The 24,402-nt window shown below is 44.4% G+C and overlaps 1 protein-coding gene across 2 annotated transcripts in view; it reads left to right on the forward strand.

Annotated features, from left to right (window-relative positions):
• The window catches only part of LOC147457565 (DHHC-type zinc finger family protein), a 54,357-nt gene extending 31,481 nt beyond the window's left edge, over positions 1-22,876 (forward strand). The window contains exons 3-10 of one of the 2 annotated variants that reach the window (XM_086512426.1): positions 16,280-16,374; positions 16,472-16,639; positions 16,727-16,799; positions 16,935-16,987; positions 17,178-17,269; positions 21,212-21,264; positions 21,341-21,466; positions 22,126-22,876. In XM_086512426.1, coding sequence (XP_086368552.1) covers positions 16,280-16,374; positions 16,472-16,639; positions 16,727-16,799; positions 16,935-16,987; positions 17,178-17,269; positions 21,212-21,264; positions 21,341-21,466; positions 22,126-22,428 — 963 coding nt within the window. In that variant the 3' untranslated portion in view covers positions 22,429-22,876. The remainder of the gene's footprint in view (positions 1-16,279; positions 16,375-16,471; positions 16,640-16,726; positions 16,800-16,934; positions 16,988-17,177; positions 17,270-21,211; positions 21,265-21,340; positions 21,467-22,125) is intronic. The other variant, XM_086512427.1, reaches the window with a different exon arrangement.
• Positions 22,877-24,402: the final 1,526 nt, after the last annotated feature.

The raw sequence follows: 24,402 nt of genomic DNA on the forward strand, positions 1-24,402 counted from the left end.
ATGACAAAGGTGTATTGGGTACGCGAGTGACGTTCTACTCAAAATCCCTTGGTACCACAAGAATTACGTTGTGGTTGACTACCGGGCCGAGAAAGCGACTTTGACAAATGAAGGGCTCAGAGATTGTACTTGATGAACTTCAGTTTCTTTACTCATTCTTTTGGGAGAGAAGTGAATGATGGATAAAGGTCGAATATGTTTTGACCTGAACAAAAGAATGCCAAGATTTTTCTCCACACTCATGCCGATTGCTTTTTTTAGAGGGTCTGAAGATCATACCATTGATCTGATACCTGGAAGCACACCACCGAACCGGCCACCTTACCGTTTGAGCCGAGCACAGAATGAAGAGATTATGAACCAAGTGAAAGTCCTCTTGGAAAGGGGTCTTGTCCAGCCTAGTACTTCATCGTATTGCTCTCCAGTGTTGTTGGTTTTGAAGAAAGACGGATCTTGGAGAATGTGCATTGATTATAGAGATCTCAACAAAATCGCCATCAAGAACAGATTTCCGATTCCTAGGATCGATGATATACTCGACAGATTTGTAACCGGCTTGTTCAATCCAAAAAGGGCGGTAGACTTTACTTTAAACCTTGATTTAGCTTTCACCCATTATTAGTCGTCTATTTTACCTGTACTTTCAAGACACAACAAAGGGGAGAGGGATACAGGCTGCTAGATTGCACCTGTATGAGTAGACGGACACCAGATTGGCCCCTAACTTAGGCGCCCCTTTCGGTATTTCTTTATTGTTTAAAAGAGGGAATAAATGTTGTGGTTCCCTACAAGCTGCCCCGCACAAACTCGGCTGAATTTCCACTGTTCCAGCTCGATTTCGGCAGCATAACTGTACTAGAACCCTTCACAGTCAGTATTCCCACGCATTGACTGACTTTCCCGACGCATACGGGCACTTTGCAAAACCTGGCGAGAATCTGCAGCACGCTGAATTCTCTGTTTTCAGCCCTGAAAATGCGCGAGATCACCTGTACAGCGGTCCCCTTGCGTCCCCGAACCTCCTGGGGGTATTAGGGTCCGTTTAGGGCCAAAACCCTAAACCTGCAAAAATACACAGCAGGCTGTAATTTACTGTTTCGGGCTCCGTTTCGCGTGCCGGTCGCATCCGTAGCAAGTCCTCGAGCTCCCGCACCTGTAGGGCTACTTGCCCTTTGAATCGGACGAGATTTCTGGCGTGAAACCTCTCCGAATTCACCTGTACCTGCGGGGGATTAGCCGCTAGCTAATCCAGTACCTGTGCAAGAGGCTCTTGCCTCGGCAATCGCGCATGAACCCACACAACTGTACATTGGTCAAATGAAAAGCCCACTAGAGGGGCATAACATACTGCCAAAGGGGAGAGAGAGGGCAGTGTGTAGCGTGCAGGGCATCACTCCTGGCACCGCACTGTACATAGGAGGGAAAGCAAGCACTCCATAGCTCTTAACCTGTGACAAAAACTGAAAATGAGGCTCTCCCCCTCCTAAATTCAGCGCCACTTCTTGTTGCATGAGGCAAGTGCACCAGAAGGTGCCACTTGGCACATTTATAAGCATTTTCCCGTTTCGGGGTTGTCGTCTAAAAATATCCCAACCGGTTGCCCAGTTGACTTCACGGTAGAGTAAGAAAATGTTCCCCTTGTCATTCCGGAGGTAATGACGTCAACACATTTTCAGGTCCCAAAATAGCAGTTCCCTAAATTTTAGGAGATGCTGCCATTGTATCTTTCTAGGTCATCCGACCCTCTTTGTACACTGAGGCCACATCCAGAACTGAAATGTAGCCTCTGTAGCAAAGGATTCCACTTTGGCTAGTCAATGACCTCACTTGGCTAACCATAGTCCTTGTCCAACCTTAGTGCTGTCTTGCCCTCAGGCCTGGACTCCCTCTGGATAGTTCTACACTAGCTATGCAATGCAGGGCAGTTAGATTTCCCGAGGGGTGTTTCCAAAAAGTGAAGGTAAATAGATAATAAGAAAGAAATCAACAAAAAGGATAGATAGTAGTCACACGCTGGTGACATACCCCCCTCTTGAAATCTCAAACGTCCTCGTTTGCATCTATGTCGTACATGCTTACTGTCAACACTGATGTATTCAACACCTGTCGACACATATACGACACATACATGCTCATTGTCAACCGTGGTGTATTCAACACCTCGTCGACTCATGTATTGCCTGCGTGTGAACCCTGTCCCAATGACATAGTGGTAGCTTCGCACTCTGCCATTGCTTTGAGTCACTAACTTTCCAATGACAAAATGGTAGCTGCACATTTTTTTTGGACATTCCATAAGAGCAATTGCCAAACTGACAATTTGTATAGCTCTAACATTCATGTAACAGGTATTTCATTTGAGCTCACTTTAAATACCATGTACATCATTTGTTTCAGAAGCCATTGTCACACTGACAATCCATTTAGCTTTGAAACTCAAGGGGTCAAGGTAGGTTGCAAATCGAAGGCTTCCCGGTAAAGTGATAACACAGTTGGTGACTCTGCAAGTTCACCTTCTTCCATCCACTTAGCATCCATTGGTGGATAGTTTCTGAACTTTACTAAGTAACGCCTAGCAACCTTGCCTTTCACTTTCCTTTCTTTGTGTGCCAAAATCTGTTCAGGGACCAAGATCTCGTCAAGTTCCTCGACTTCCGGCTGATCTTCAGCTGGCATATCTTCTGGCACATCACCCACATAGGGTCTGAGAAGACTCACATGAAACGCATTGTGAATCTTCCAACTGTCAGGCAATTTCAGCCTATATGCAACATCACTGATTATGTCGCATACTTGAAAAGGCCCATAGTAACGCATGCTGAGCTTTGGAAACAGTCTTTCCTTGCCCTTCATCTTCTTTAACCTTGCCTTTTCAAAGCGTAAAAGCACCCAATCACCAAGTGAATATACCACTTCACGACGGTGACGATCAGCTGCTTTCTTTTGCTTTGCCTGAGTCTTTTCTAAGGCCACTTTGACCTTCTTATACATTTCATCCATGTCCTGAACATACTTATTTGCTTCAAATATCTTGTCCTTTGTATGCAGTATGGGAGGAACTTTCTTGCCACCTTCAACTATCTCAAAGGGTGCCTTGCCAGTTGATGAATGCACTGTATTATTGTATGCATACTCCACCAATGGCAAATACTGCTCCCACTTTCCTTTATGCTCTGACACATAGCACTTCAGCAGATCTAGGACAGTAGAATTTGCCTCTTCTGACTGCCTATCTGTTTGAGGATGAAATGAAGAAGAGAATTGGAGCGTGGTGCCCATATTCTCAAACAAGCCTCTCCAGAACAAACTTGTCATGCGTGGATCACGGTCGCTAACAATCGACTGTGGCATGCCATGATACTCGAAAATATTGCTCATAAACAAGCGTGCCATCTGATCTGGCTTTATCTTCTTCCTGACAGGAATAAAATGAGCCTGTTTGCTGAATCTGCAAATAATGGTCCAAATACCATCGTTTCCTGTCTGCGTTCTCGGAAGATCAAAGATAAAATCCATAGCAATACTTTCCCATGGTTTATCTGGAATAGGTAGTGGTTGCAATAACCCTGGTGCCTTTTGCCTGTCAAACTTGACCTTTTGGCATATTAGGCATTCTCGCACAAAGGCATCCATATCCCTTCTCAATGTAGGCCAGTAGAAGAATGTCTCAACCGCTTTAACTGTAGCATCGATACCACGATGCCCTGCATACGGTGGGACATGACTCTCTTCCATAACTTTGCGTCGCAATGGCTTTGTGACACACAATCTGCCATGCATCATCATGAACCCGTCTTTAAGAAGATAGTGTTCATGACGTTGTCCATCCATTAGTTGCTCGAAGACCCTTGCAAAATCTTCATCATTTGCATACTGTTCTCTCATATCATCAAGTTCATGATGATAAGGAATCGACACAGCTGAAATTTGTGGCTTCCTTGACAAGGCATCAGCCACAACGTTCTTCTTGCCTTCCACATGCACAATCTGAAAATGGAACATGGACAAGATATTTGCCCATCGCATATGCTTCTCAGATAACTTTGTCTGTGTCAAGAAGTATCGCAAGGTCTGATGGTCCGTTTGGACAACAAAGTTTGCACCTAGCAGGTAGTGTTTCCAACTTAAGAGCGCATGAATCATAGCCAGTAACTCTTTCTCATAGACCTGCATGGTCATCTCTGGCCCTTGCAAAATTCTGCTCTCATAGGCTACTACCCTGCCATCTTGCATTAGCACTGCACCAATGCTACTACCGCAGGTATCACACTGGACCACAAATGACTTCCTAAGATCTGGCAACACAATGACTGGATCTGAAGTCATCTTTTCCTTTAAGAGATTAAAAGCTGAAATCTCTTTTTGTGTCCATCTAAAGGTGACTGCCTTCTTTTGAAGAGCATGTAAAGGTGAAGCAATCTCATCGAAATTTCGGATAAACCTTCTGTAATAGGAGCATAGTCCCAAAAAGCTTCGGACATCATGCACTGTCTTCAAATTTGGCCATGACTTGATCGCTTCAACTTTTGCAGGATCCATTCTGACACCATCCTTTGAGACAATGTGTCCCAGAAAGTGAATCTCTTCCAGAAAAAACTCACTTTTCTTTGCTTGATGAGCAACCTATGACTGCGTAACTCTTTGAACACAATGGCCAAGTGATGCCTATGCTCCTCTTCATTCTTTGAGTAGACTATCATGTCATCAAAGAATGTACCAACAAACTGCTGGTGTGGACGGAAAATTCTGTCCATCATCCTATTGAACGTAGCAGGAGCATTTGTGAGACCAAAGGGCATCACTAAAAATTCGTAAAGGCCAAACGTCGTTCTAAAAGCAGTCTTGTGCACATCCTCTGATCTAATGCGGATCTGATGGTACCCACTCTTTAGATCTATCCTGCTAAACATAGCTGCTCCTTCTAATTTGTCCATAATATCATCAATTCTAGGTATAGGGAACCTATTCTTGATGGTATTCTTGTTCAGTGCACGGTAGTCGATGCACATATGCCATGAGCCATCCTTTTTCTGCACCAACAACACTGGAGAACAGAATGGAGATGAACTGGGCTGAATCAGCCCCTTTTCTAACAGCTCCTGTACTTGGCCCATTATCTCTTTCTGCTGAGCCGCACTAACCCTGTACGGAGGCTTATTTGGTGGGCTACTGCCTGGCACCAAATCTATCGCATGGTCCTCGGGTCTCTCTGGCGGTAATTGAGACGGTAATGAATCGGAAAAACAGTCACTATACTGTTGTAAAAACATTGACCTTTCTTTATCTAACACAGATAAATTTGATTCATCACAATCTGACACTTCATGTGCAAAAACCAAGTACGCAGAAAGATGCTTTTTCATTACAGAAGTAATAGCAGAAGCTGATACAGTAGGAATAGACTCCCCTTTAAGCTTTACATCCAGAATGTGAGTGTACAGTGATCTTTTTGTTGTAGGCATCCATGATTCCCTGTACACGAAACAACCAAGGAATACCTAACAACACATCACATCCGTCCAATGACATGATGTAAAATTCTTCAGCATCTACATTGGACTGGATATGTAGACGCAACTTTCCAATGATGGGTGTCACAGCCTCTGTATGGCCAGGACATGCCAAACCTGCCTCTGCTGTATACCCCATCTCTTCAGGTCTGATTCCCAACTTTGAAGCCAATTCTGGGGAAATGAAGTTGGCTTTGGCACCTGGATCAAAGAAGATAAGCACTGTTTGATCCCTGACCTTTCCCCATGCTCTGCAAAGCTCACTTGCATCTGAATTTGGCTTGTCGCCCACCATATCTGGCACTAGACTAGCCATGGGCTTCTTTCCTTTCCTGTCCTCCTTGTCTTCAGAATGAGCTGGCCTTTTCTTTGTAGGACAGTTGTAAGCAATGTGGCCAGGCTGCTCACATATAAAGCATTTGTTTTCTGTCCTCAGGACCTTCTTTTGCTCTTCTGACTTGCGAGGAAAACGTCTTTTCCATTTCTTTGCTGGTCCTTTTTCTGATTCAGCCGTAGCTTTGTCTTTCCCTGCGTTGGCTGACTCCTGAGTCCCTTTAGGAGCCTCATTGGGAACGTGCTTCTTGGCTGAATTTTTCTTGCCTGATCCTGCCTTGACGCCAGTGTTAAATTCACAATCTTCTCCCTTGAGCAAACCATTACCAGTGTTTGCTACCTCGATGAGCTGCGTCAAAGTAGTGACTTTGGTCTTCGTGCAGTATTTTCTCAATCCTTTAGGTAGGCCACAACAGTATTTTTCAATCTGTTCTGTCAATGGCACAAACCTATAGGAAGTTACTGGAAGTAGAGCTTTCCAAAACTTCCGATTGTAATCATCCAGATTTCTGCAAGTGGCAGCATTTAGCTGGTGCCATTCTGTCATGACATCTGCTTTGAAATCATCAGATAACCATGCTGCTGCAAAAATCTGCTTAAAGTAAATCCATGTGGACGGAGCTTGCCCTTGAAGCAATAAAGTTGTCCACCATTGTCCCGCATTCCCTGTCAAGAAAGTGGCTGCCTTGCGGACCTTTGAAGCCTCTGTAAAGTTTCCCCCTGCATAGGCCTTGTCAAACTGCTGGAGGAATGAAAGAGCCTTCTTTCTGTCATCAAATCCTGTAAAGGTCGTGAATGTCACACCTTTGCTACCTTCTTTGTACGGAGTTGGCCTCTCCAGCGGCGTTAAATTGTCATATGGAAGTGACTGAAACATGGGAACACTATTAGGGTTCATCTGTGTTCCTTGGCCGGTATTAACTTGACCTGGAAATGCCATATTTGGCTGCTGATTTGTAATTCCAGCCATGCCAAAATTTGCTTGTGGCATCCCAAATTGGCCCTGAGTGCTCTGAAACCCTGGTAGCATGCCTGTGACACCATACATGGGGTTAGGCATCATTGTCTGAGCACCCCCAAACACTGTTCCTGGCGTGTAAAACTGATTTCCAGGTGCATGACCAGCCATGCTCTGGAATACCGATCCACCTCCAAAATAGCCAGGGTGTACTGAAGGTGGTGGGAAGACCTGTTGCATAGCCTGTAGGTTGCTTCCCTGCCCATTAGAACCAGCTATAGGCTGCTGAAAGGTGGCGGGCTGAACTGGTACAACTTGAAAGACTGGCATCTCAGCCACCTGTTCTTGCACCTTAGGCATAGGTTGTGGAGACTGCATGTTCTCCGTCAAGTGTACAGGTGTTTCCATTGACTGTGCGGTATGAATCACCTGTGCTCGAGCCTTAACAGGCTTTTGAATATGATCCAGTGACCCAACTTGCTGAGATGGAACAGGAGGTTGCAGAAAGGCTAAAAACCTTGGGTTCTGCATTACTTGTGTGAACATAGCCACAGCAGTAGCTAACTGGGTCCTGAATATATCGTCATCTGTCTGTGGTGGTCTTGAGGACTCACCCACTTCATGTGTCTGTTGACCTTGTGAAGAGGAAACCTCTTCAGTCACATCATCTGGTCTGTCAGCCATAATTGCAATTCCCTGTGTCTGATCTATGATCCCCTGTGTCTTCAAGCCCAAAACTGACCAAGGCTCACTTCTATGGGAAAAAGTGATTTAATCCCGTCGATGGAACCATGTAACCGGCCTGTTCAATCCAAAAAGGGCGGTAGACTTTACTTTAAACCTTGATTTAGCTTTCACCCATTATTAGTCGTCTATTTTACCTGTACTTTCAAGACACAACAAAGGGGAGAGGGATACAGGCTGCTAGATTGCACCTGTATGAGTAGACGGACACCAGATTGGCCCCTAACTTAGGCGCCCCTTTCGGTATTTCTTTATTGTTTAAAAGAGGGAATAAATGCTGTGGTTCCCTACAAGCTGCCCCGCACAAACTCGGCTGAATTTCCACTGTTCCAGCCCGATTTCGACAGCATAACTGTACTAGAACCCTTCACAGTTAGTATTCCCACGCATTGACTGACTTTCCCGACGCATACGGGCACTTTGCAAAACCTGGCGAGAATCTGCAGCACGCTGAATTCTCTGTTTTCAGCCCTGAAAATGCGCCAGATCACCTGTACAGCGGTCCCCTTGCGTCCCCGAACCTCCCGGGGGTATTAGGGTCCGTTTAGGGCCAAAACCCTAAACCTGCAAAAATACACAGCAGGCTGTAATTTACTGTTTCGGGCTCCGTTTCGCGTGCCGGTCGCATCCGTAGCAAGTCCTCGAGCTCCCGCACCTGTAGGGCTACTTGCCCTTTGAATCGGACGAGATTTCTGGCGTGAAACCTCTCCGAATTCACCTGTACCTGTGGGGGATTAGCCGCTAGCTAATCCAATACCTGTGCAAGAGGCTCTGGCCTCGGCAATCGCGCATGAACCCACACAACTGTACATTGGTCAAATGAAAAGCCCACTAGAGGGGCATAACATACTGCCAAAGGGGAGAGAGAGGGCAGTGCGTAGCGTGCAGGGCATCACTCCTGGCACCGCACCGTACATAGGAGGGAAAGCAAGCACTCCATAGCTCTTAACCTGTGACAAAAACTGAAAATGAGGCTCTCCCCCTCCTAAATTCAGCGCCACTTCTTGTTGCATGAGGCAAGTGTACCAGAAGGTGCCACTTGGCACATTTATAAGCATTTTCTCGTTTCGGGGTTGCCGTCTAAAATATCCCAACCGGTTGCCCAGTTGACTTCACGGCAGAGTAAGAAAATGTTCCCCTTGTCATTCCGGAGGTAATGACGTCAACACATTTTCAGGTCCCAAAATAGCAGTTCCCTAAATTTTAGGAGATGCTGCCATTGTATCTTTCTAGGTCATCCGACCCTCTTTGTACACTGAGGCCACATCCAGAACTGAAATGTAGCCTCTGTAGCAAAGGATTCCACTTTGGCTAGTCAATGACCCCACTTGGCTAACCATAGTCCTTGTCCAACCTTAGTGCTCTCTTGCCCTCAGGCCTGGACTCCCTCTGGACAGTTCCACACTAGCTATGCAATGCAGGGCAGTTAGATTTCCCGAGGGGTGTTTCCAAAAAGTGAAGGTAAATAGATAATAAGAAAGAAATCAACAAAAAGGATAGATAGTAGTCACACGCTGGTGACAGATTACAGGGATCCTCGTGCTGAAACAGCATGATTGATTTGAAGAGTGGATATCATCAGATTAGAATCGTGCCGAGAGACGTCTACAAGAAAGCTTTTTGGACGACTTTTGGGTTATTTGAGTTTTTGGTGATGCCTTTTGGCTTAACCAATGCTCCTGCGACATTTAACCAAATGATGGACAAGATTTTTCGAGAGTACAGGCTATTTGTTGGCACTTTCTTTGACAATATCATTATTTTCTCCAAGAATGAGGCAGAACACAGAGATCATCTGCTTCAGGTCTTTCAAGCATTACGAGATCACAAGTTAGTGATTAATGCAAAGAAAAGTGAATTTTTCCTACAAGAGATACATTTTTTTGGGACACATTGTCTCAGCAGCAGGAGTGCAAATGGATCCGGCCAAGATAGAGACTATCCGTGATTGGCCCGATTTTAAGAATGTCCATGAAGTTAGAAGCTTCTTGGGACTATGTTCGTACTACAAGCGTTCATTCGAAAGTTTGCAGAGGTTGCTTCCCCTTTGCATATCTTGACACAGAAAGGAGTCCCTTTCTCGTGGGGACCCACAGAGGTGACTGCCTTTCAGACATTGAAAGAGAGATTGACTACGGGACCAGTTTTGACTTTGCCGGACTTGCAGAAGTCATTTGAAGTATATTGTGATGCTTGTGGTCGTAGTCTGGGTGCGGTCTTAATGCAAGAAGGCCATTGCTTATGAGAGCCGATTGTTCTCAAGGCCGGAGATGACAGCACAGATTTATGAGAAAGAGCTTTTGGCGGTTATCCATGCTCTTACTCAGTGGCGGCATTACCTACTCGGAGCGGATTTTACTCTCTTTACAGACCATCAAAGTTTGCGCTACTTCTTGTCACAGAAGTAGCTTTCGGATAAGCAGATGCGGTGGTCAAACATCTTGTCACAGTTTCACTTCCAGATTGTCCATGTGCAGGGACAAAAGAATGTGGTGGCAGATGCTTTGTCTCGGAAGCCGTTGGTTCTGGCTATTTCCGCGATACATCATAGGAGCTTCGAGGATATGGTCGACCAGTATGCCACAGATACAGATTTTGCAGACATTTTCACACGGATACGGGATGGGGAGACAATAGCGGGATATTCCATTCGGGATGGCTACTTGATGAGAAAAACCATGTTGTGCGTTACACAGCCGTTGAGAGAAAAGCTTATGATTGATTGCCGCTGTCCACCTTTTACGGGTCACCGCGGCATTGCTACCACCGTGAAAGGGGTAGAGAGATACTTCTTTTGGCCGAGACTCAAAACGGATGTGGAAGAGTTTGTGCGCAGTTGCTTGGTATGCCAAAAGGTCAAGTTTGACAGGCATAAAGCACAGGGATTGTTATAGCCTTTACCCATACCCACCCGCCCTTGGGAAAGTATTGCAACGGATTTCATTGTTTTTCTTCCGAGAACACAAAGTGGTCACGATGGTATTTGGACTGTTATTGACAGATTTAGCAAACAGGCTCATTTCATTCCAGTGAAGAAAACAATCAAGCCGGATCACTTAGCGAGACTGTTTGTGGCCCAGATTTTCAGATTACATGGCATGCCTGAGACGATTGTCTCCGACAAAGACCCCAAATTTACGAGTTTGTTTTGGGAGGCAATTTGGGAGAACATTGGCACGTGGTTGCAGTTCTCGTCATCATTCCACCCGCATACTGACGGGCAATCTGAGATTGCCAACTCAATGGTTTTAGATTTATTGAAGTCTTATATCTCGGATCAGAAGTCTCAATGGAAAAAATACCTACCTTTGGTGGAATTTGCCTACAATAACACGATACACTCTTTGACGGGGAAGGCGCCATTTGAGATTGTTGAAGGTGTTGCGAAGGTTCCACCCTTCCTAAGCACGAAAGATAATATTTTTGAAGCGGATGAATATACGTGAGACTTAGATACGACTTTTGCCAAGGTTCGCGAGACTTTGCAGAAATCTCAAGAACGACAGAAAAAGGCAGTGGATCGCCATCGTCGCAACTTGAAATTGAAGGAGGATGATTGGGTGCTCTTACGTTTTGAGAAGGCACGCCTGAGAAAGAAAAAGAGAAAGGAGAGGCTTTTTCCAAAGCTTAGTATGCGATACTACGGACCTTTCCAGATCACTGAAAAGATATATGATGTCTCCTTCCGACTGAAACTGCATTCACAATGCATTTCATGTGAGTCTCTTGAAACCTTATAAAGGTGATGTGCCTGATAATGAGGAGCTTGATGAGCAACCCGAAGTGGAAGAAAACGAGGAAATCCTTGTTCCTGAACAGATTTTGGCACAGAAGGATACGAAGAAAGGTAAAGTCCGAAGGCGGTTCTTGGTTAAGTTCAAGAACTATCCTGCATTGGATGCGAAGTGGATGGAGGAGGAGGACCTAGCAGATACTCCTCGGATTGTGAAACTTTACCTCGATGCTTTTGGTTTAGCATAGTCTACTCCAAATGGAACCCAGAATTCAGCTTGGCCGAAGATTTGGTGCAGTGGGATGCACAAGAGGGGAGTTACTCCGCTCCTTTGTCAATAGATGCCTTGATTTTGATACTAAAGTCACTGATGTCTCTTTGAGCTTCAGGTATACTGAGAGCTGACAGTATTCTGTTTGATGACTTTATGAAATGGAATTCCTGATTATGATACTGATTTGTTCTTGACTTCTTTTAAGTGCAGGAACTGATAGACGAAATGAGTGCAACATTTTGGTCTGATTGATCTCGAATAGACATGGTTGCAATAGGGGTTAGTCAATCGGACATCGATGAGGTCCCGATTGGATCTAGATGCGATTGCTAGCTACATTGCGGATAAATCATGGTCTAAGATCCGAATGAATGTTGAATGTCATGTGATGTCCTGTGATGTCGTGTGATGTGACTGTCGATTGGTACATGTGCTAGATGTGTGTTCCTAGTACGTAGGCACCAACAGTCAGTGTCTGCTAAGACGGTTTATGGCCTCTGTTTGTTTTGCAGGCGTAATCGAGGGCGATTACAATGCTTTCAAGAGGGGGGTATGTCACAAAGTGATGACATGGCTGTCTGAGAGGAAACCTTGATTGCTGTTGAAAACCCTAATCCCTAACCCTAAAACCTAAAAACCCTAAAATCCGCCAAAAACCCTAAAGACAGTTGTAACCCTAACCCTAACCCTAAAAGGGCAGCAGACTGAAATCCCGGAAAAAGTGCTGATATGCTGACGTGGCACCGTATGGGAAGGCCCGGAAATTGCGGAGTTGCTTTTTGGCTGAATTTGCGTGGCCAACTTTTGAATCTACGCAATTTGAGATAGAAAGAGAGAGAAAATATTTGCTTTATTTTCCTAAAGCTCTAGACAGAGCTTGTGAGAGAAAAGAGTTTTGCTTTTTTTTTGAAGCTTTTCGGGGCTCTGCTTGTGGCATCCCCTGTAAACATTAAATAAGTGGTTTGGGCTCCCACTCTGCAGAGCATCTGGACGCAGAGTCTGAGAGTGAAACCCGAACTACTCGCTTGTACTTTGATCTGATTAATACATAAAGAAATACCGAAAGGGGTGCTAGTCTTTGGTGCCAATATCTCTAGGTACGAAACTCCGTCGGGCCAGTGCAAATCTATTGTGAACTGTGAATTGTTTTGAAGTGGTTATTTGGTGCTGTCATGATTGATTCTTGACTTGGAGTGTCCAAGTCTGTTACAGTACACCCTGGGAGGTAGGCTATTTTCTAGCATCTCTAGGGTTCTGTCACAAGACGGGCACCATGTGCCAATAGAAAAGAGCAGACTGAACAGACTTTTAACACTTCAATAACAACTGAACTGAGAGAGAGACGACACATGACACGGAGTGGTGGAATTCCACCCCAGAGAGTATTGGCCCCAAACCTTGGCGCCCCTTTCGGTATTTCTTTATATTGCATCAACATAGTACAAGCCGGTACTCCAGACTTTGCACCTTCTCCAGGAAGCATGCCAGAGAATGAGCCCTAACCTCATATTTAAAGGCCCTTGGCCTAAAAAGCAGTTTACAGTAAAAAGCCTTCAAACTTAAAAGCATCTGGTCCAAAAGCAAAGGCAAAAATCTGCCAGCGTAAATCACGGAAATCCGTACAGCCTGCCAGGTCATCAGCCAGCGCAGAACGCGGAAATTTGTACAGCCTGCCACGTCATCATGCCAACGCAATTTTCGGTAATCTACAACGTCATCAGTTTGCGTGTGTGCGGGTCCTGCTTTATTTTAATCCTTTATGTCACTTGGGGCCCAATCGGACGAGGTCTCCATAAGTTGGTAGGACTTCTTCTTCTGTTACTTGTTCTTCTTAGGGTTGAGGCCCCTTGGCCAGCATCTGCAAGTTGGCTCCATTCTTTAGGGCTTTGACACGTCAGCAGTTTGTTACAGGTTCTTTTGTACTCAAATTTATAGAGATGATCTTTCAGAGAGAGAGAGAGAGAGAGATCAGATTTATAGAGATGATCTTTCCACCAAAGAAGAAGAAGAAGAAGAAGAAGAGGATCTTAACGTCATAGGAAACTATCCCAAGAGACCTCAAAGATCTATCCGACGAGAGTTGAACTCAAGACCCGTTATTCAAGAGGGAAATGGCATAACCAATCTACCACACTTGGGTGACAGAAGGGTTACACCACACACACACACACACACACACACACACACACACACACACACAGAGAGAGAGAGAGAGAGAGAGAGAGAGAGAGAGAGAGAGAGAGAGAGAGAGAGAGAGAGAGAGAGAGAGAGAGAAATGAAATGTTATATTAACGTCTTCAAAAGGCCAAAATGACCTATGAGACCAAAAAGTTACAATTGGTGAATCTGATACCATGTCTGAGTACGGAAATTACCAAGTTACAAAGTTACCAAGTTACAAAGAACTAACACTAAAACACTAAGGCACTAAGGAGAAAGGGAATAATGGGGGGAGGGAAGGGAAGGGGGGGGAGGGGGTTTGTGGGTTCAGATGAAATCTCTCATCGGTCGCTGTCGGATCTCATGGACTTCCTCCATGGAGAGAGAGAGAGAGAGAGAGAGAGAGAGAGAGAGAGAGAGAGAGAGAGAGAGAGAGAGAGAGAGAGAGAGAGAGAGAGAGATGATGAAATGAAATGTTATATTAATGTCCTCAAAAGGCCAAAATGACCTATGAGACCAATCTGTTACAAAATGGTGAATCTAATACCATGTCTGGGTACAAAAGAACTAGATATTACTAGAATCCATCCTCATCTGCACTTTGGATATCGAGAGAGTATGGCTCGAATCCTCTGCTGTAGTCTCCGTCGATGCTGTGTAGCCCCTCAGATCTCCGTAGCTCCAGTGCTCGATCGATGAGAGTGCCGTAGTGGTCGAATGAGTGTGGGCCGTGCTCTACAATGATGACTGCTCCTTTGGCTGTTCCATATCTAGTGAAAAGAAATCTGTAATCTGTCTCTAGGACTGTCTCTCTCTATCTCTCCCCAGTAAAGTGTCTCTATATCTATGTAACTCAAGTAGATATAGCCCAAGACATCTCTGATCCTCATAACTCATGACCCTAGAGAAAGGATCGAAACCCTCTTTGAATAAGCAGTGGAAATGGCCCCGTATCTCATAGTACACTGTGCAATGACATATGTAATGTAGCTCTGTCTCTGGCTCTAACTGGCATAAGCGGCATATCCTGCTGTCTGCTGGTATCCCTCTAAATCTACCATTCTCAATCTCCAGGTGATATGAGGATGTGCGTATCTGACCAATGGCACACCGCAAACCATGCTCTCTATAGAAAGCCATCTTCGTGCCCAAATCCTGTGGTGGCTCTATCCATGTCCTCCTAGTATCCATCTAGATCAGGTCCTGACGAATGAGTCTAGTAATCTTCACTCGTGTAAGAGACATCGAGGGTGCCTAAAGAGAACACTGGAAAGGGGGCAGCCTGTCCATGGTGAAACCATGCGTTTGAAACCATGATGTCATCTGTGCATACCGGCATGAAGTGTCCCCCTGAAGAGCTAACTGTTTGGAAGACTCAAAGGCCAGTCTAGCATATCTGTCTCTAGTAGTATCCCACAAGTTGTGCACAAAGGAGACTGATCTGGTAAGCGCCTCAATCTCCATAGGAGGGGCAGCTAGCTCTGCTTGAATGATAGCGTGGGTTACGGAGGCCTTGGCTCTGATTAGTCGAGAGATCATAGATACCAAGGGCCTCTCCATACGTCTCCAATCATCCTGGCCTACAGAAGGTCCCCATGTCTGCACCCATACAACATAGCTGAGGCTACTAAGGTATCAAAGAGCCATAACTTTGTCCGAGGTTCTTGAACTGAACCTGCGAACACATCCTCTCCAGCCTCCCAAGGCCGCAAAAAGCTCTAGTCAATCTAGTCTCTGCTGCTCCCCCCAAAGAAAACCTCGGCCCAGTGAAGACTGACCATATGTGAAAGTCGGTGCTGATCTCCTGATCCATTGTGGTGTGGTGTGAAACACCATAACCTTGGTTTTACGAAGGTTTACAGACAATCCTCTATCCTCTGCAAATTTGTGTAATGCATCCAATTGTCGCTGCATACCCTCTGGTGAGTCAGAGATCAATACAATATCATCAGCATATAACAACAATGGGATCCACGTCCCTGCCAGCTGGGCACCTCTATCACCCTCTCTGTCAATGTAATCAGACACCTCATCAATGTACATACCAAATAGAGTAGGAGACAATGGGCAACCCTGTTTCACCCCAATGGTGGAGTGAACTAAATCAGATATCCCCTCCGGAGTGCGTACAAGAGAGAGAGATTTAAACTTCTAAGGTTGTCTCTTTAGAAAACAAACATTCTAAAAGAACATGATTATGTACTTAAAATGAACACAGTCCTTAAAAGAAGGTTGGGATTCTTTATGTAAAACACATAACAATCTCTCGCTTTTCTTTGAGTCTCTCTGTACGGACACCTACACTTACAATATGGCGTTTCTAGCCCCGCTTTGAGTTGAAGCACGCGGACGTTTCCGTTGCTTTGGTGTCAACTGTTTCAATTTCTGTTTCAGTTGCCTGGTAACTATGCTCAAAATTTATCCCGGAAAGGCCAAGGTTTTAAACTGGTTTTCATTTGTATGGTGTTTTACTTCTCTGTTGCGAAAGCTTTGAGAATATCATAGATTGCAGCAGCATTGTCTTTTGAGCCTTTCTTAAATAATTTAAGTATTTTACTGTCATGCAGCTGTTTTACTTCACAATACTTGGGGGGGCGTATTTTGCCTTTGTGGGTACTTCTTTCCAGTACATCCCAGGGCCATACGTCTCAGTTGTTCACAGGCAAGCACCATTTATGAGTGTAGTGTAGATCTTGCTAGAATTGCGGTCTAAGAAGAATGGGGAAATTAAAGCTTTGAACATGCATTTTTATTGTCAGGTACCTTGGAACAGTTAGTGTGGTGGTTGGTGCTGTCTTGTTTCTGTTAACAAGCTGTAGTGACCCTGGTCTCATAACTTCCACAAATGTTTCTGATTACTTAACTATGTACCCTTATGATGGAATCTTGTATGAAGAGAAAACATGTTCAACATGCAACCTGGCAAGGTCTTTACCCAGAGCACTACTTGCTTTGTTATTTATTGTCACGGCATCATCGTCTGAAAAGCTCTTTTGTCCTCTTTATGTTTTTAGGCCACCTCGATCAAAGCACTGCAGCATCTGTGGGCGTTGTGTCGCCCGTTTTGATCATCACTGTGGCTGGACGGTTTGCTTCCTTTCCCAAATGGATTGTGATTGGTCTAAACTGAACTAAGGTTTTGTATGCTTTGGGTCTATGGTGATTTGTGTGTAAGGCGGCTTTTTGGTTGTCTTCTCTGTTGACAAGTCATTTTACTGGCAGAATACCTGCATAGGGGAAAATAATCTCCGGTACTTTATGGCATTTCTCTTTTGGTAATAATCACAGTTTTACTGCCTGCTGATCCATTGTATTCCCCACATACTGGGAATTTGTAGTGGTTGAGTTTTTTGCTGATATATGTTATACCGTGTTGAACTTTTTTTTCATGGTACCAAAAGCCAACACATCGTGTTGCTGGTTGTTTTGTTGTTGTGAGTAATGCATATCTTTTGCTCAACGCAGGCACTGCGCCCTCTGTTTATACGGCACATTTGTGATTGCAGCAATCGTTGCAGGCGAAGTGAAAAAAAGGAACCTTGTTCATCTTTTGACATGTGAGTATTCAAGAGTGACGATCAGGTATACCTGTCACATGTAGCAGCTGTTAAAGAGTGCATGGCTGAAGGATGATGCATTTTACTAGACTGAGCCTTACATTGGTGGCATTAAAACCTTTGAGGAGCTACGAACAAAAGGAAAGCACCAGTTAAGCTTTTCATACTAAGGAAATTTTAAATAACTATAAAAAAGAGAGATAGTGCACGCCCTATGTAAGTTCCATACAAGACACAAAAATTTATAAGAAGCGGAAGCCGTGCCTTGCCCTGTAGTCGAGTTCCTACTACATAGTCATGGTATTCAAGACGAACTAGAGGACCTGAAATTCAAAATTGGTAAGTTGATGATGGCACTCCGTCTTAGTCACTTTGTTGTCGAAGCTTCTTTTGTTGTAAGCTGATGACATGTGAAAGACAAAATGAGAAACATTTTGATGCTTCGAGTTCTCAAATTTTGGGATCTTTCTCTTTCAGCCATGCATTTGATTTGGGCACTTCTTATGAGAACAAGGTACTTTGCTGCAAACAGAGGCATGTTGCAGAGGTTCCACTTTAGGGACTCATAATTTATCGCATCCTATATGAAGGCGGGTTCACAGTTGTCTCATGAGATTGGTGTTCGATTTTAGACGAGTCTCTATGGGGAAACTCTTGTATGTCTGTCACGTGCACATGCCTCTGTGTGCCCAAGAGCTAGTTTTCCCTTTCTTTCCTAGCTAGGGGTGTCTAGAATCCTAGGGGGATTAGTACCGGCAATTTTGTGAGCCTGTTCGCAGGACTTGCATGTCCGGACAAGTCCATTAGATTAGATTTTCCAGTTTTGGAACCCTCTAGGTTTGTGCACGTATTTTGACAGATGTTGTTACACTACGATGGGCATTTGGCATGACGAGCATGCTGTTCTAGAATTGAGGAATCCAACGAGCCATTCCTCGCATTGATTGGATTCCTGGGTGGGCAGATGTGCGACAATTTCACCCAAAACTGACCCCCCTAGCCAAACTTTTTAATAAATCATTTTTATGATCTTTTTTGTTAGGTGTGGTGGACAATTTGCCCTACCTAAGCCTAAAGAAGTTTGTAACTTGCGAATCTCACCAATACCAATGCACCATGTGAAGTTAAGGAGTCCACACATAAATGGGACATTGTCATGTGCAGCGGAATTGCAATGGTGAAGGTCTAGTTTTACACTTCCTCAAATCCTTTTCTTTCTTTCCTTGCGTTAGTAATTCCTTCTAGCTTGAGTGATGGTTCCTTTTACATTTCCTTGAAGAGAGGGAATGAGAGAATGCAGTAGAGATAACGACACCCGATGGGGTCCTAACCAACCCTCTCAAGGGCCCCCCACACCGTTGCCGATGTGGTATTTACTTTAGATTGCGTAGATGGAATGTACACACAATGCAATACCTCGAGTGCAAACTCTGACTCGAATGACAACTATCGCCGCGGTAACTCCTCAAGACGAGGCACATCCGGGGCTGATTTGATGCACCTTTGGATCCTTCTCGATGTGGGATTGCGCTCCCAATGTGAGAGGAATGAAGGGCTGAAAGTTGGCTGCAAAAACAGATCTGCGACATAAAACGCAGCAGATCTCTTGCGTAAAGCAGGGCTGAAAACACAGATCTCGATGACGGCGATGATGGGCAGCAATGGAGCACTCGATGCGAGCGAGGGAATGGCCGAGGGGAGGCTGGATGGGCTGCCGAAGTACTGGACCGCAACGGAGAAGGCTAGACGATCGCAGATCCAAACCGATCCGGCGAGGGAAGGGCTGAAAACTGAAAACGCTAGGGCTGATCTATAGAACAGGGTAGCGCTAGCTAGGGCTGTTCTGGCGGATGCAAGGTAAATTGCCGAGGCTGATTGCTGATGCTGAAAACGCCAGGTTGATCTTGAGCAAAAACGTTGGGTTGATCTGCTCCTTGTGCTGGCACTATTTGAATCTGCTGGAAACGCTAGCCCTCTTGGTCCCTTTATCACACTTATGGTGTAAGCATTTGTGAAGGAGAATAGCATGTTATTGGGCATTTTTGCATGTATGCAGGTATGACAAAAGCATACGCTTCCATTCTCAGCATGTGACTTCTCAAGTAGGGAATAAAAAGCTCGAACTATAGAAGCCATGTGTAGAGTCGGTGTGACACTTTGATTTTTAACTACAGTGCAGTTGAGGAGCAAAGTTAGAAACTACACACTCTCTCTTTCATTTGAGAATCTGCTCCTACTATATGTATAGGTTCAGACACATTCCATGAAAGGGCCTGGCTGTTCCAGCCATCGTGGTCTGAGCATCTTTAGCATTTCTTTCTCTCTTTTTCTTCTAATTTAAGGTCCAGTTCACACCATGCACTAGTGGAGGCAAGGTTGATAAATCATTGCACACAGTTGCACCCCAAGCATTCCATGGAGGATAAAGGAATTTCTATTTTGAAGGGCAAGACGGGGGAGATTTGATTTGAGAAGAAAGGCTTGGAAATGAGGTGAGTGTTTCACTACCTAAAACAAGCTTATTTCCTTCCATTTTAAAGTGATAGTAGGGTTAATTAAAATCTTCATATTTGAGGAGGAAAACATGGACCAGCATGTATTAAGTAACAATGGGTCCCTAGTAACCCAAAATGCAACCCATGATGCAAGTACGGTAGACTGTAAAATTTATGTAAGAAGGCTTCTTCTATACTCCTGCAACAACGTACGTCACTGTCAAAGAGAGTATACATCTGCGGATGCATGGACCTTCCCCATCTATGGCTCAGGGGCAACTCCCTCTCTTGCACGATTCCGGACTGGATCCTTGTAAAATCTCTTTGTATAAAGACGACACAGCAGTTAAAGGCTTCCCAGGATGATACCATCCATAGACATGAAGCTACATGACCAGCCTTGAACTGAGTTATCAGTTTCATAGTTACAAGGAATGGCCAATTTGGGTCTCCATTCCCCATTCCCATTCCAACTTTCCGTTCTGAATCCCTGTTCTGTGTTTGAGACGTGAGTTTTTGTAACAGGGAATGGCATTTCATACGCTTTGCCGTTCTCCGCTCCCCAATCCGATTTCCCATTCTGAGTAACTATATCAGTTTTGGATGCTATGATGGAGCAGACTTTGATGGAGGCACAAAGCTTTTTGGATTATGAGTTTTGCCTCTGTATGATTGAATGCCATATTGGTGATGCTTTGGAGAGGCTATTAGGGTCAAGGACAGTTACATCTTGGTATCTTCCCTTGGTCTTCATCATGGAGGATGGTCGATTTCTCCCCACATTGTAATGTGGCGATTCGCCATACAGAGGTCTTATGAGATGGAGGGCATGCATCAGGAGCAGTGTGGGAAATACTCAGTCGCTTGGAGTCTGTAAGAGGCTACAGGATGAAGCGTAATGGATAATATGATACTAGAGACTGTGGACATTATCCACAGCTCTCTCCAGGGTTTGCTCGCCTCGAACAGTTCAACAAGTTTAACTTTTAGTAAAACTCCAGATTCTTATTTAAAGTGAAGGTTACAACACCTTCTTACTGTTTCCAAGAGGAAAGCTCCATGGAGGCCATCTCTCTCTTTCTGGACTGGGGCACACACACCCCCTTCCATTTTTAGCCATGGAGAGCCTATCTCTATATAAAGTGGCTCTCCCCTCTCATTCTAGTCTCTCCGGCGAAGAGAGAGAGAGAGAGAGAGAGAGAGAGAGAGAGAGAGAGAGAGAGAGAGAGAGAGAGAGAGAGCACGCCTACGAGCTCTATCAGGCTCTCGTGAAGGAGCTGTGAGGTTCATGGATAGGGGCAAATTCTTATTTCCATCATTTAGTTATGTTTATCAGGAATTATTGTAGGTCTATATTTTAATGAAGTTGCAATGCTAGGTTATGGTCTGTGTAAGAAAGACATTTTTGGAATTACTTGCTGATTTCTGTGGTGAGTCATTTTGGCAGTTTATTATGGAGTGGAACCTAGTCTTCAGAAGTTGTCTCCCTATGTTTTCCAGGTATGGCAATTTTGATGGTTTCATGTCAAGTTAGTTACTCTGGAAGCTCTGGTTTTAACACTTTGCCATGTCACAGTGGGTTCTGGCGTTTTACAGTCAGCAGCTTTTGTTACTCCTCTTCTTGGGGATTCTCTCGCTTTTGCTGACGGGATTCTTTGGTTATCATCTGTATCTTGTTTTAACCAATATCACGACAAACGAGGTAATATCCTTCATTAAGAAATCATGCTTGCTCTTTCTCGTCTTAGGTGGACCGTTTTAAACCACAAAATTGTTGAGTAAAGGGCCACTGTGTTTGGGCCGGAATGGCCGGCCACCCATCTCACTAGCTCTAACTTAACCTTACATTTCATTCATGATCTATACATGAGAATAAGGATTTTGCTGCTGTAGAGAGCTCCACCCACACTCTGTGCTACTCTCCCCTCTCAGTCCTTTCTGTGCACGCACCCTGGGGCAAACACTTTACAAAATCTGTCTCATACCACTTGAGTTAATCGGAGAGGATTATTAATGGTCCAAAATATGTACTTATATGTATACATTAGAGAGGGGTAAGGTTTAAAAAAGAAAGGCTCTTAATGTAAAATAACATGCATATTCGGGTATTATTAATAATTTCTTGAACGCACGCGATATAGGAAGCTTTTGATGAGTGGTCACCCCGGGGCATGCACATGCCGTACGCACATCACAAATATGATAAAGACATCTACTGCTTTTCGCGAAGTGTTTCACAATTGTTGTGACTGCTTAACTCATTCCTCACGCGTATTTTGACATAGTATTGTATCTGGATTTTACTGGTATGTATGCAAATGTTAAATTAGAGCAACTTGTTAACTCTTTACCGAATTGCAGACCTACAAGTGGGAAAGCTACAAAAGATGGAAACAACATGTCAGCAGTTCTGAAGGGCCCAAGGTCACTTCTGTTGATGGCTCTGCTTCATCAAGTGAACAGGTTTCAAAGAAAAGATTTAAGCTTTTTTGTTGTAGCCTACCCTTCTGCCCAAGAAAAAAAGTCGTCTCACGCCAAGAGAAATTTCAAAGAGACAACATATACAACAAAGGAGTGGTGCAAAATCTAGTAGAAGTATTTTTTCCTAGATCGTGCCAGTTGTGGTGGAAAGGTTCAAGCTGCTCGAAAGAAAAGAAGTCATGAGATCTTTGTAGTTTAAACAAGCATGATGGAGGCTGATAATGTGCTACATTTTTTGAGGCCTTATGGGCAGATTGCCATGCCGATTAGGTGATACTCACTGATCTTTAAGCGTAGAAAGTTAAATATCGTGGAGCTCGCAGTTTCTTGTATGACATGCAAGAAATGCTTGAATTGGCCAAGGACAGTGAAGGTCAGTGTTACTACTTATGCCAATTAAAAAATGGGTCTATGGGAATCTCCTTCAATGGGAGATGAGGCGTTTTTTAAAACGTCTATAGTGCAAGCTCATACTTGAAGGGGAGGAACTTTAAGCTTCAGCCTCTGGAAGTTCCCATGGTCCCCCTTCTAATTTTTCAAAACAAGAGACTGTTGTACCACATGCACCATGGTATATGGTAAGAGGCTCTATGTTGTAAGTTTAATTGAATGTGTGGCCCAGGTTTCATTGCATTGTAGGTGTAGTTTATGGAAATAAACCATTTCATAGCAATGCATTTTATTACGAAGATTCATCCTATGATAACATGAAAGTTTTGGCAAGTTCACCCTCTCAGTGCATCCACCAGTCATCTCTCTCTCTCTCTCTCTCTCTCTCTCTCTCTCTCTCTCTCTCGTGTGCATGTGCATGTGTGACCCAAGTGTAGTGGATTAGTTGTCCTTATCTCCTCTGTGGTATCAGGTCTCGAGTCCAAGACTTGTTGGTGGATATTTGAGGTCTGTTGTGATTGTTCCTATCACACTAAAAATTCTTTTCTCTCTCTCTCTCTAGCAATCATGCATTCCTGTTAGGGCGAGTTCCTTGTAGATGAATATGGCTACTCTTTGGTTTTGAGTTACTTGGACTCCAAGCAAGAGTATCTATAAATAAGGTAAATGCCTCATGATTGAGTCGTGTGCTCTCTAAGAAACAATAGAATAGGTTAGAAGATATGCCAACACACTCTTAAGAGGCACTTTTTGTGCTTTCTTGGATCTTTTTCAGGTTTTTTGTACCAAAGAGTTCATGTGTACTCTATACTGTTTTTCTTTGTTTCCTCTCTATCTCTCAATCTGCCCTAAACAAATTCCTCATCCCTAATGTGCCTCACATATACAAAAGAAGATAAAATGTATAATGAAGTATAGCTTACATTACGTCAGTCCTTCACAGGTGGTTGGAACTTCTTTGGCTAGGATTGTACGTGCTTTCTTGGTGACCCATCTCTTGACTTCGAAGTGGCTTCATTTAAGATCATGTTCTTTTTTTGGCAGCCAGAGGTGCAGAGTTCTTGGGCATAGCAGTTGGTTTCTCGTTTTTGCTATGTGGTAAGGATCACAACGAGTGGACTATGCATCTAACTCTAAGCTCTTGAGTCAAGGAAAGAGGGGGGGGGGGGGGGGGGGGACTGGGAGTGATAGACTTGATACAGACCCTTTGGTTGCTAGCTAAGTTCTTTGTGACACTGCATGATGTAGCAGGTTGAAGACACATTTTTATATACTTCTTTGCGGACACCGGAGTACACCTTGCTATGTATATGTTCATGACGATTCTTGGGCGGGACATTGCTTCGTTACAACAGATGTAAGGACGTCAACTAGATAGCCCTTGGTTGAAGGAGCAGATGTACTAAGCTCGTGATCACCATTGAGGAGCAACGCCACGAGTTTGCCTTCCATCGTCAAGCATCTCAATGGACTTAGATGGGAGACAAAGTTATTGGTGAGCTCTTTGAGATGGTGGGTTCTTGTCATGCTTATACCAATTGTTTCAAGCTAAGGTGACTAGATGGGCCTGTTGTTCCAAAGCCTGATAATATGTGTGCAGTGGCTATTGACTTCTACCATTACTTTCAGCCGGATCCACAGTCTTAGCGTCGGGATGCATGCACAGAGGAGGTGCGGGGACACATGCCTTGCTTAGTCACCGGGGAGATGCGCTAGAGGCTTGAGAGTCCTCTCCAGCTAGAGAGGCTAGGCTCTAATATTTAGATC

The sequence above is a fragment of the Adiantum capillus-veneris genome, chromosome 5 (assembly GCF_014529385.1).
Source record: "Adiantum capillus-veneris isolate H3 chromosome 5, ASM1452938v2, whole genome shotgun sequence".
NCBI classification, from domain to species: domain Eukaryota; kingdom Viridiplantae; phylum Streptophyta; class Polypodiopsida; order Polypodiales; family Pteridaceae; genus Adiantum; species Adiantum capillus-veneris.